Source organism: Lygodium microphyllum, chromosome 17 (assembly GCF_053477565.2).
Source record: "Lygodium microphyllum isolate KBCC chromosome 17, Lygodium_microphyllum_v1.1.10, whole genome shotgun sequence".
Classification (NCBI taxonomy): Eukaryota; Viridiplantae; Streptophyta; class Polypodiopsida; order Schizaeales; family Lygodiaceae; genus Lygodium; species Lygodium microphyllum.
This window is the reverse complement of record NC_141151.1, coordinates 86170679-86183595: the sequence shown is the minus strand read 5'-3', so window position 1 is coordinate 86183595 and position 12917 is coordinate 86170679. Positions and strand designations below refer to the sequence as shown.

Genomic DNA, 12917 nt, shown 5'->3' with positions numbered 1-12917 from the left:
AACAAGAACCTGCTTGAGAGGGCAATAGGGAAGGCCCACGGGGAGGGGCTTTAGCACTCAAGCTATTGGGAGCTTGTGGGAAATCCAAGGGGGAAAAAGGGCTTAATGAGCCTTTTTGAAGGCCTAGGATAGGACTCCACGAGAAAGGGGGTATTTAGGGAATTGTAAAAAAAAAGGGGCAAGGGGTGTAAAGGACCTTCTAGAGGGATTTTTGTGGGGGGAGGGGAGAAACCCACAGGAATGGGGTTTGAATCCCGAGGATGGGAAGGTTTTAAAATGCACACGGTGGACAAAAGGGGGGGAAAAGGGTTAAAAAAAAACATTCTAAAGGAAGGCTTTAAGGAAGCCACATGAAGGGGGGCTTAGCTCCTCCCCTTAGAAGCTTCCAAGAAGCTTGCAACACGTGGAGGAAGGGTGGATGATAGTCTAATGGCGGTAGCTGGCAGGTAGACCGGAATGACAGGGCAGATGGCGGCGTGATGGTGGTAGCTTCAACAACGACTGATGGCAATCCCCAGGCAGCTCCACTTCCTCTCTCTCACATGGCATTTGCACCCACGAAGTCTGTTCTCCTTCTTTCTCCCTTCCTCACGGCTAGGCAGCGTTCGTTTCCTCCCCTTCCTAACTACTGACCCCCACGGCATTTATAGCTGAGGGAGGGGACCTTCACGCCCCCACACGGCTCAATGCATGGGATTTACCCCCCTCTGGCATCCAGCAAGGATGCTCAATCATCCTTGCTATATCCCTCTCCTCCACCACGACTGTCGGCTGGGGGAGAGAGGGATAATTAAATAAAAAATTGTCTTATTTCTAAAAAAAATTATCCTTTTGGCCTCCTAAGAGGCGGTTCGTATGAAGAGCACGGGTTTTCAATAATCCATAGTTCTAAGTCTCAATTTAGCCCATGGAGACCGTGTGAATAGCATGGGATTTAGAAATATTATCAAGGAAATATTACAAATCCCTTCAATTTGAAGTTGTTTCTTACTTTCTGTAAAATAAATACCCTAATGGAAAGATCTTCAAGCAAAATGAACTAACAATACACTCTTTACAACTTTAGGCACAATATCAACATAACAAAACTCGAAAGCAAAATGTCCAAAACATGAAAAAGAACAACTTTAAGTTGTTTCCATAACCTTCCATGCACTTAAACAATAACAAAGTAAGAAACATTAGTTACACACTAAGAACTTGACACAACTTTTAAATACACCAAGCAATACTGTGGACTTGACAAACTATTTTTCTATTAAAACAACCATAAAAACAAGAAAAATGACCCTAAATTTAATTAAGAATACAACATGATAACTAAATGGAGAGGCTTAACAAAAAACTTCCTAAAGTGAATCCGCGACCAATACCTACAAGAATGACAACCTAAGGAAGTAATTGGCTCTTGATATACATGAGCTTAACTCTAGGAACACTAAGGGTGGTTACACACCAAATGACAGATGCCCACTTTGTAAGGTTTAACCAATCAAAACAGTTATTTAAGGGTTAGGTGTTCGCATTCCTTTACTCACTAGTTGGTTACTTGCTAAATAGGTGAACTCTCCCCGCTGACTTTTGGATGGGGAGTCTCCCTTGCACACTTTGTAAAGTGACGGACAAAGATGTACTTTTTGCATTCGCAACCAATCAAAAAATTTATAAATTTATTATTTATTTGTAAATTATATCCATTTGGTGTGTAAAAGTATTGTGCTCATATCCTAAACATGCATGCCCACACTCTAAGGAGAGGTTGGACGTCTATCACTTCGTGTATAAGCAGCGTAAAATCTGATGTGAAAATTCTAACGTATCTCCTATTAACAAAAACGCACCCTAACGTGGGAAACAACAAAATGGACACACACCTGAAGGTCCGGAAATACGTAGGGTAGAAAATACACACATTAGATGCGTAAATACCGTGTTGTCAGCGTCACAGTATTTTGGTCAAGCACGCTTCCTTCTCTCAGTATTTTGGTCAAGCACGCTTCCTTCTCTCTCTCTCTCTCTCTCTCTCTCTCTAGCGAGTAACAAACCATCAAATGTTCTCTTCATCATTATAATTTCTTCCTTCTGTTCTTCCTCCTCCTGTTATCTTCATCATCGTCGTCCTGTTTTAATTTCTTCCTTCTGTTCTTCCTCCTGTTATCTTCATCATCGTCGTCATCATCATTTCTTCCTTCTGTTCTTCCTCCTCCTGCTCCTCCTCCTCCTCTTCCTCCTCCTTCGTCGTCCTTAATCTTCGTTGCCCACCACCATTACTATGGCTGGACAGCAGGGGACCATCAACCCTCTTTTCCGCGAGCACCTTACGTCGCTCAGAGAACAATTAAACCTCCGGGAGATCCGTAGCCAGGTAGCATTAATTCATGTCTACTATCATCAATAATCTCATCAAGGTCGCATAAATGGTCACTCCATCAAGTAGATCATTGCAGATTAGCATCATATATTATAATTAACAGTAGCATTCGTGATCTTTCCTGTATGATGACGACGACGACAATGATGGGCTGCTACTGATCAACGAATATCGTTTTGTGACATTGATCCAGCTGCGAGCTGGCGCGTCGGAAACGACGTTCAGCCCGGACGTGGCAAGAGTGCTGACGGAAAGTGCTAGCAAGCTGGCCGGCGTGCTACCATCTCCAGTGGGGTTGGCCCTCCAATCGGTCCTCTTTCTAGCGGAGTCCGGCCTTCAGGCGCATGACAATAAGTCATCTGAAGTGTCGCTGCTCGTCCGATTCCAACAAACGCAAAGGCAGCTTCACAGGCTCGAGGACCTCGGATCGTTGCCTGATACCATTCAAAACGAGTTTGACCGCGTTAACAAGGAGCTACTCGTGATTTCGGCGGTAGTGGATGACCTGCGAAGGCCGACGCCTGCGTCTGGGTTTGTACTGTCCCCCTGATCTGCACCTTCATGTCAAGTTACATGGTGTCGCGCCTGATTTGTGTTCATTCAATTAGTTTCATGCAAGCCCCAAAAACTGGTAACTGTCAGAAGCAGGGGATCTGCAAATATGCTTTCTTTGTGTCACCATTTTTGATTGATCTAATGGCATAGTCTGCTAGCTGCTGCTGAGTATCTATTGGTTATTATAGACTTATGCTTATTAACTTGAATCCGACTTTTGCAGCGAGACAGTGCAAGTATGTTAGAGAGAGAGAGAGAGAGAGAGGCTCTCTAATGATATGCAATGCTAATTGTCTAATGATATGTGATGGTGACGTCGTGTTGTTTCATAGCAGATGGTGGAAATGCACAAGCTACTTGCGTGCTCTGGTATGCGCTAAATGTGATGCGCAAAAACTCCAAGGTGTTGCTGCTAACCTGAGCACGGTTTCGACTAGGATACACTCGATCTTGGACGATGTAATCTCCCTTCGAGTCCCGCGCCCATCTGACAGTTCCCCAGAACTACCGGCCCATCTGGATGCAGGGATGGATCTGCGGATATCGGAGGTGATGCGGTTCCTTAGGACATCAGGGAACGAAAGTGTAAGAGTGGTGGGCCTGCATGGTCAAGGCGGCATTGGAAAGACCACACTCATGAATGCTGTACATCACCATTTGAAGCATGGTACTGTGCCACAGCCGCACAAGATAGCCACCCTAGAGTTGGGGATGACCCCGCCACCTTCCACAAAATTGCAAGAGAGCCTCTTCAGACAGCTCACTCGTGGCTCTAGACTGGAATTCTCCACCCCAGCTCAGGGCAAATCTGAGTTGAAAAGCCTCTTTGCAAGCCACCAATCAGACAAGAAGCCAGTCTGCATCTTCCTAGACAATGTGTGGGAGTGGGAGCATCTGGAGGAGTTGTTGCCAGAGAAGCTTGCCGATGTGCTTCCGGGTGGGAGCTACATTTTGATCACTTCCCGCAATCAGGAGTTGGTGAGACAGCTGGGGCAGATGTGCTTCAAGAGCAAGGAGGAGGTAGAGCGGGGCTACTTGCATTATGAGCTGGAGTTGCTGCGGGAGAAGGATGCGGTGAAGCTGTTTCTGAAGAGCGCGTCCAAGGAAGGGGAGAGCAGGCCACTGTCGAGTGACGATGAGCTGGTGAAAACGCTGGTTCCTCTCTGCAGTGGGCTTCCTTTGGCGCTGGTCGTGTATGGTGGTTTCTTCAAAGACGAGAGCAAGCGTGTGAAAAGTCGTTGGAGACCCGTGTTCGAGAAATTGAGAGCAGCTGAGGACCTGCCGCGTTCGTGTGCAAAGGGCAGGGTGTTCGACAAGCTCAAGGCAAGCATCACGTTCCAGAGCAAGGGGCTCCAAGATGCTTTCTTGGACATCGCTCTATTTTTCAACCGCAACAAGCACTTCAATGTGGACACTGTCAAGTATGCCATGAAGGAAGAGGACTACCTTGAGTCTCTAGTCGAGCAATCACTTGTACGTGTAGACGAGTTCTGGGGAATGAGTCGTTTGGTGGTTCACGATCTGCTGGTTCTTGTGGCCCGACAAATGGCAACGGAGAGAAGCATAGCAATTCTACCTGCGCCAACATCCGAGCATGAATATGATCCATGCGAAAATGGAATGCAGGTGTCACTGGTCAGTTTCTCATGTCCGAGTGTCAATGTTAGTAACCAATGATTTCGTTCATACTAATGACAGAAAACGAAATTTGTCGTGATTTTTTTATAGGTCCGATATTTTAATCTCCAAGAATGGGCAAAGCCGGGTCACTATCCTACCAGTTTTCAAATGAAAGATTGCCGATATCTCATGCTAGAAGATTTAGATTCAAAAGATTTTCCTGTGGACTATTTTTTCGGAACGATCATTAGGCATTGCCACAGAGTACGTCTCTTGCAGCTAGGCAAAGGTCTTTGTGACGAACCACAATTCCAGGAGCTAGTCTTTCCTTGGATAGCAAAGCTCAAAGAGCTGAAAGTTCTTTTCTTGTCGGGTCCAACCACCTTTGCCGTTGCAAGTACCCGAAAGGTATCTCCCTTTATCTGAATACTTTTTTGAGTATCTTAGTAGTTAGGTGTGTCTAAAAGTTATAATGACTAAAAATTTGAAGTCTTGCTTTGACTCATCATATGCATTATAAAAGTCTATTTAAAAGAAAACAGAATCTTGTTTTGTATCTTGTGGATGCTCCATTCCCTCCCATAGGACTATGATGGAATCAAGGATACGTATCCCCTTGACAAGAGCCTTGTGTTCTCTACTTATATACGTGTCTAGATGGCCTCATATGCCAAGGAGAAATTTTAGCTAAATGGAAGAATTTTTCATAGTGATTTAGTGAATATCTTGTGGGTTATAGATCTTCAGGTTGCATAGCAATGTCTTATCCTCGTTTTTATGAATCGGGTTTGTTACTTCTACATTGTTTGGTATTGTGGGTGAGAGCTCCATATGAGAGAGATGCCTTCCACATAGCTAGCATGGGAGGTATGAAAATTTCTTAAAATTCTTGATATAACTCATTTAAAAGAGTCTATCTAGGCCTGGACTTGTACCCTTTTTAAGTTCATCTATAGAGTCATTAAGGTTTGAGGGTGAGAGCGTAGAGTCGTTGCTCTAAGAGGGATACCATAGATGTGAGGATGAGTGTCATGGAGACATGTAAATTTATCACTTAGTTTAATCAACTTGTGCACATGGGAGGTGTACATGTGAAGTGCAAGTTGATTTTGGCACAATGATAGTCCAAAACCCAAGTTGGGCAAAGGGGAACATCAACAAAAGTTGTGACAAGTTATGTCGGATAGGTGCTAGTAGGTGCCTAGTAATAATCTTGATCTTAGACATTGAATAGGCCCTTTAAAATTGAGAATCCAAGGAGCCCAAATTTGTAGGGAGGTTAGTCTACATCTCAATGTGATATAGATTTGTGCAATACAAGTTAAAGAAATACCACAAGGGGTGCCAGCTTTGGGGCCAATCGGGTGTTTGCTATCAAGATTAAAGTACTAAAGTATTTATTTCCGATTTGTGAATTGTTTGCTTGTTGTAATTATTGATGAATTAGGTCATCTAGCACACTATCCAAGAAGAAGAGTTGGCTTGATTGGAATTGATCCTTGGCTTGATTCTCTTTGTTATCCATGAGCAAAGGTAACATCTCTCTTTCTTTTTCTTCAATGGGTCAAACATTTTCTTCGTGGGTTTTTGATCCTCCTTGCCTACCGAGCTCTAATGTAGAGGACTTATCTTGCCTCTATCTCCTCTCCTTGTGGTTCTGCTTGTAAACTCTCGCAAAAGATTTTGTGTTTGCTTCATAGGATGAAGGCATACACGATGGTCATGTTCCAAATTTCCTTCAGACTTTTCTTGACCCAATCAAGTTTGAATAGTCCAAGGTCTCCATGAAACAAGCTAATCGCAATGATTCGGTAAATGTTGGATAGAATCAATTGGCTTGGGTAATTGTCTAGCATGACAATATCCTTAAAAACCTTGAAGAAAGCACTTACATAAGAGGTTAGTATACTAGTTGGCACATTTGCTCTATCTAATGCTGCTTTTTTGAGAGTCTCCCTTGAAGAATTTTTTATAGGCTTGTCCCAACTAGGCTATGGACTGATTTAATATCGAGTCATGACTACTATTTTCCAGCAAATCACATGTCCTACCATATTAAAAGCTTCAATCAGAACGATGGGTATCTAAAAACTTGTTATGAGTCCCAAATTTAATGCCTACTTGAATAGAACAGTTTGCATGAATAGAAACTACAACAAATTCCTCTTCTCCCTCCAAGAGAACAACAATTGATTGATTATTTGCATATTTCAACATCTGAGCTACTATACTTACAAATCCTTGGAGTGGACCCTAATGGGTATTCCATGACTTCAACTTTAAGGAGGTCTATATTTAGGTCCATCTCCACAAGGATTTGAGGACGCATTTTCATGTTAACTTGGTTCATAGGTGTTTGCCCTAGAATTTAACCTAGTGGAGAAGCTATTAACTTTAAGTAAGACTAAAAGTGCATGGACATGTTTTGGTATTTCACCCACATAGATACCCTTGTAGGTTTAGGGCCATTGTGATTAAATTTAGGACACCCCTTGAATAAAGACAAGGGGAAATTTCTAAGCATCTAATAACCAAGGCTAAATTTCTTAAGTGCCATTTCCTTTGTTTCAAAAAGGAATAATTGTGCGGTAAATATTAAGCAAAGATGATCCTTTTTCACAAGCCTTCCTAGTTAAACTTCATCCCATTCCTTAAATATTCTACACGGGGACTTCGCTCGTCATATATCCCAATTAAAGCTTTGTTTAGAAAAGCAAAAGCCCAATGATTAATACCATTCTTGGTGATGGTTATTTGGAGCTTATTGTTTTGGCTGTGGTCAGGTTAGCATTGTTCGTATAGTTCACCTCTTGGTTGGGACCAATAGCATAAGGATGTGATTGTTGGCTATTGTAATTAGAAGCTCATGGATGCTCTCCAATAATTGTAATTATTGCCATGCCATGGCAATAGCATAGTATGAGCAATAGTGATCGATGTTCTATGGCTGATGCCTTTACTTTTTTCAATTTAGTATTGCTTTGCTTTTGTCACCTTACAATGAAATTGCAAGGATTTCAAGGGGGAGGTTTGTCACAAGGAGGTGTATTTGTAATGCTTAGCTTTAGCATTAATAAGTTGTGCACATGTGAGGTGCCATGCAAAGTGCAAGTTAATTAGCTCAAGGTGATGGCATAAGTAACCCAAATGAATAGTGGGGGTGACATTGGCCAAAGTTGTACAAAGTTATGGTGGACAGGTACTTATGGGTGCTTAGTATCAATTTGGGTGTAGGCCATTAATTGGGCCATTAAATGTCCAATGGTGACATTGTGGGACTAGGCATCACTTAATAAATTAATCTAGCCCAAGGCCAATTAATATTGGAACCATTAAACGCACAATCTAAATTCAAAGGATTAATTAATTAATACTGAAATTTAGATTAGAAGGTTGCAAGTTGCAACTTGTCAAAATTACCCATGCAAATTGGGTGAGAGCTATTTGGGGGATTGATTGAGGGTCATTTCAACCAGTTTGTGCATTGTGGAGGTTGACAGAGACAGAGAGTGCTGCTATAGGAGGCACCAGTAGTCCCAGGGCATTTTCAGCCAGTCAAGAGGTGATTCAATGAGAGTGCGCAATGGAAGAAGGAACTCGAACACAGAGGAAGAGATAGAGACAATCTACAAGAGAAGAAGAAAAGAAACCTGCACTGAACAAGGAACAAATGCTGAATATAGAAGGATTGATCAGTCCTTGCATGCATCCCACAGTGTTAGTGAGCGCACCGGATCAGGCCGATGATGACGGCAGCAGCAAAGGCAGAGGAAGATGATGGATTCCGAGTGTGCACCTGCCAAGGAAGGAGGGAAGATGATAATCTGATTGATTGCTAGGTGGGAAATGGCTATAAATAGCCAAAAATCCCAAAAATTGACTGACTTGAAATTTGGGGCCAAAAATATGTCCGACCAGCATTTAATGTTGATAAAAATACCAAAAATGCTCAAAAAAATCCTGAAAAGGGTGGACAATGTCTGATAGGTAAGGCAGGTTGAAGAATGCAGAAACTGCCCTAGAAAATACACATAAAATCTTGAATGGAGGAGAAAATGCACTAAAATGCAATAAATTGAGTGCTCTAGAATGAGCTACCTCCTTTGTCAAAACAAGTGATAGACAAGTTAGAGCTCCTAAAGTCCTCATCCGACTCAGACTGAGGCTTAGAGACAGGAGATTACAAGGCATGACAAACATGATTGCTAAAACCTTCTCTCAGATCCTAAATATGGCAGAAGGCCAAGGGAGAAATGGATTTTGGGATGGCAAGAGGAATGCCAATGTCGATGAAGTCCGTCGATGAAGATTGCCGATGAAGAAGCTCCTCACGATCCTGGAAAATCCCCTTTGAAACACAAGGGGCCAGGAAATCCATAACCTCATCGCTGAGATCATTCCCCTTTGAAAGGGATGGGGGGGACGAGGGAACCACTGAAGGGGAGGGTGGGGGATGGGAAGGAATCTATGGAAAAGAGGGTGCACAAGTGGGAATGAGTGTAGCGATAGACAATTGCATTGGAGGACCCTATATAAGAGAAGGGGAATGGAGCCTATAAAGCCCGCTCTCTTGCCAACTTGTCACGATAACAACCCCTGTAAAAGAATCCTCAATACAAATGGCTTGCTCGGTGAAGACAACCCGGGTACCAAGCCTAGTAAGGCCATAGTCTGAGAGGAGTGGAAAGCCCAAGTCCTGAACATAAAGGGCCTGTGAAAAGGAGCTCGATGCACGGTCGGGAAATAAAGGCAAAGTGCCAACACAACAAATAAGCACCGAAACAATGTCACCAGCAGTGATTGAACCCTCAGAAGGGCATAAATCGTGCAACAAATCACCTTGTGGAGTCATATGACTAGAAGCTCCACTATCAACCAGCCAAGGCCTCTCAAAAGATGAGGCAACCACTGAAGAAGGCTCCTCCAAGTCAACAATATGAAGGAATATGGGTAATCGTTGGAGTAGAGGTAGAAAATACTATCAATTGCTCACGAAGGATGTAGAAGCACCAAAACGTTGATGTGAATGCAATTGCTTGTTCCTCAAAGGTTGTGTTTGGCTGCAAAAGGTAGTTGCCTGGCCAAGAGACAGTCGTCTCCACCCAATAGGCTCCAGATGATGACGCTTGAGCATTAGATGCAGCCGCAAGCTACTAGGAGCTTGCATTTTCAGCAAACGCGGATGTGGATGGCCTCACGAACTCTGTGTCGCTGTTAGATACCATGCTCTGATGCTGTGTGAGTGCGCAATGGAAGAAGGAACTCAAACATAGAGGAAGAGAGAGAGACAATCTACAAGAGAAGAAGAAAAGAAACCTACACTGAACACGGAACAAATGTTGAATACAGGAGGATTGATCAGTCCTTGCACGCAGCCCACAACATCAGTGAGGGTACCAGATCAGGCTGATGATGATGGCAACACCGAAGATGGAGAAAGATGACAGAGTCGGAGTGTGCACTTGCCAAGGAAGGAGGAAAGATGATAATCTAACTGACTGTCAAGTGGGAAATGGCTATAAATATCCCAAAATCCCAAAAACTAATCGACCTGAAATTTGGGGCTAAAAATATGTCTGACCAGCATTTAATGCTGGTAAAAATGCCAAAAATGCTCAAAAAAATCTCGGAAAGGGTGGACAATGTTTGGTAGGTGAGGAAAGCTGAAGAATGCAGAAACTACCCTGGGAAATGCACATAAAATCTCGACTAGAGGAGAAAATGCACTAAAATGTAATAAATTGAGTGCTCTAGAATGAGCTACCTCCTCTGCCAAAACAAGTGATAGACAAGTCAGATCTCCTAAAGTCCTTGTCTGACTCAAACTAAGGCTCAGAGGCTGGAGATGAAAAGACATAACAAACATGACTGCTAACAGATTCCACTTGCTATAGCCATCGCAACTGCCCCACGGATACCACCCTCTCACAATCCCTCTTTGGCATTGGGGAATCGGGAGGGATGATTGCATCACTAACACAAGAAAGTAGCAGAGAAAGGGGCAACTACACCCTTTCCCTCGAAAGAAGATGGACTTTGCCGCACCTTGACCTTTGCATTTGTTGGAGGGTTCATAGGAGGATGAGGATGATGACTTGTTGGAAGAATTTGTATGCTGTTTTTCTTCTTCTCCTCCTTTCACAATGACGCTAGTTCCTTGCAATTTTTACAAAGACCTTCTTATGGCCACTATGTTGAGATGAAAGCCTCCCTTGCAACCTAAAAAATGCCTCATGTTCAAGCAACATGGAGGACATATGAGTAAAACTAATTGGGGTTGATGATTTTTGGGCCCAAAAAGCATTGGCTACTCCATCAAACTTTGGAGTGAGCTTATACAACATAGTTCCCACAAGATGAGCCTTCAAAGGGTAGATTGTATGTGCTAAAGCTGATCTTGCACATGTATAAGACGAAGTAGAAAATATTGAATAGTATAGTATCCTTTGCTCGAACTTTCTTTTGGCAAAACAAAAGTGATTTATTATATTACTTAGAAGATGTTTACAATGAAGTACATATGCTCAACAATTTGGGTGGAGCTAAAATAGAATAAAAAATTAATCAAATGTACAAACCTCTCAAGGAAGTCTGGGGGTTATGGAGGCAAGAAGACAAGGTGTATATCGCCAACTGGGGTTGCTCGCATGCATCATGAAGAACACATCATGGCTGCCCCATGTGAGTAGGAAATGATGATAGGGCTCATGGCAAGCTCAAGAATCACCTTGCACTTGGTTCCAATGAATGCGGCGAGAGTGGATCATGAAAGTCCAAAGCTCGCCCAAGATTGCATATGCTAAGAGGCACTCACCACCAAACATCAGTTGATAGTGTGCCTTCCAAATGTGCGAGCTATCTTGTGAAGCTCCCAATGATTTCCCATACCTGTGAGTGCTCTAGAGTGGAGTCCAATACCTGGCAACTAGACAATGCAATCAAGGCGACCACAATATAGTGGTCCACCTTGATGAGGAAAATCGTGTCGTGGATCTCAACCTTGTGCAATAGGTGATGGCCTTGGTTGATTGCATGCCAATAAAAAGCCCTCCAAGATATATACACCAAGTTGGGCACCAGCAGACAGTGTCATAATACAGTGTGTCCATTAAATAAAACTTACATACTAAATAGAAATACTATGATTTCATCTGTGTGTCATGACTAGTGTATGGCAGGGAAAATGAAAGTTGATTATGTCTTAAAGACTATACGGGGGTATGAGTGATAGTTTGGGATACATCAAAGACTTGTCAAGTGTAAGACGGAGTTTACATAAGTGTATACTTTAAGTTGGTGACCATGTACTTTGCAAAGGTTGTAAATGGTTAGGACCAAAAGTGTCAAGAATAACTGTGTGCCCAAGATAATGTCTAATGCTCATGGGACAAGGCGAAAGTGTCCAAATATAATGAACATGCAAAGGGTGAGAAGGAGAAAAGTGGGACTCTTGTGTGAAGCCAATCATGGACAACCAAAAAGAAAAAAAACTAGTGTAATTTTTTGGCTTGCTTGTGAAAAAAACGTGGAGAGGATTGGAAGGAGATCTGTATGCTTCTTATGCTCAACAAGAAGCTCCCAAGATAGGGCAAAAGGGGAAGCCATCAAAGCTTGTGATAAAAGGACTTGAAGGAGGGTTTTATCTTTGAAGTGTCTTTATTGTCCAACCAGAACATGGCAAAATAGGGTAGCATGCTATGCATGAAGTTCATGAGCTTCAAATAGACTTCTAAATACATTTCTTGATGGAATAAAACTCTTTAACACTAGAGAAGGTTTGAGTACTATCAAAACTCAAGTTTGTAGTGGATTTATGGGCAGGAAGGAGTACTTTCTTCTTATTGTAATAAAATTGTCATACATGGCTGAAGTGGTTTTTGAAGCCCTGTAATGGATAAATAGTGGCTTTGATGGATTTCAATGCTTGGTATCACTTCCTAATATCAATACGCATTCATCTATTACAGAGATTTGGATGTATGTATGGATTTATGGGATGCATGTCTTTGATTTTGGTCCATGTATAGCAGAGATCTTGATGTATGCCAGAGGATTTTTGAGCTATTGGGCGATTGTCCTAAGTGTGTTTGCATGCTTAGTATCTGGGAATCTTATATGGTTGTATTGAGATATAGTGTTGGACCATATATGGAATAGAATCATCAGATTGCGCCTCTATCATTGTCTTTTACTGCATCTAAACACTTAGTACTCTATATTTCTTCCTATTCCTTGACTCACTCTCTCTAAACTCTTTTGTCTCATACCCCTCTAGTAGACCTTTTACCTCCTTACACGCTTGGACAACGGAGAATATGGCAAACTCCTCTCCACACCAACTGTTTTGCCTCGCATGACTAGAGACAATGCT

At 42.6% G+C, this 12917-nt stretch overlaps 1 protein-coding gene across 4 annotated transcripts in view; it reads left to right on the top strand.

The window, feature by feature from the left end:
- The first annotated feature begins 2019 nt into the window (after nucleotides 1-2019).
- The window catches only part of LOC148022115 (uncharacterized), a 34405-nt gene continuing 23507 nt past the window's right edge, over nucleotides 2020-12917 (top strand). The window contains exons 1-4 of one of the 4 annotated variants that reach the window (XM_087697747.1): nucleotides 2020-2365; nucleotides 2565-2902; nucleotides 3259-4552; nucleotides 4655-4954. In XM_087697747.1, the coding sequence (XP_087553873.1) occupies nucleotides 2273-2365; nucleotides 2565-2902; nucleotides 3259-4552; nucleotides 4655-4954 (2025 nt within the window). In that variant the 5' untranslated portion in view covers nucleotides 2020-2272. Of the gene's footprint in view, nucleotides 2366-2564; nucleotides 2903-3258; nucleotides 4562-4654; nucleotides 4955-12917 lie in introns of all 4 variants that reach the window. The other 3 variants (XM_087697745.1, XM_087697746.1, XM_087697748.1) reach the window with 3 other exon arrangements.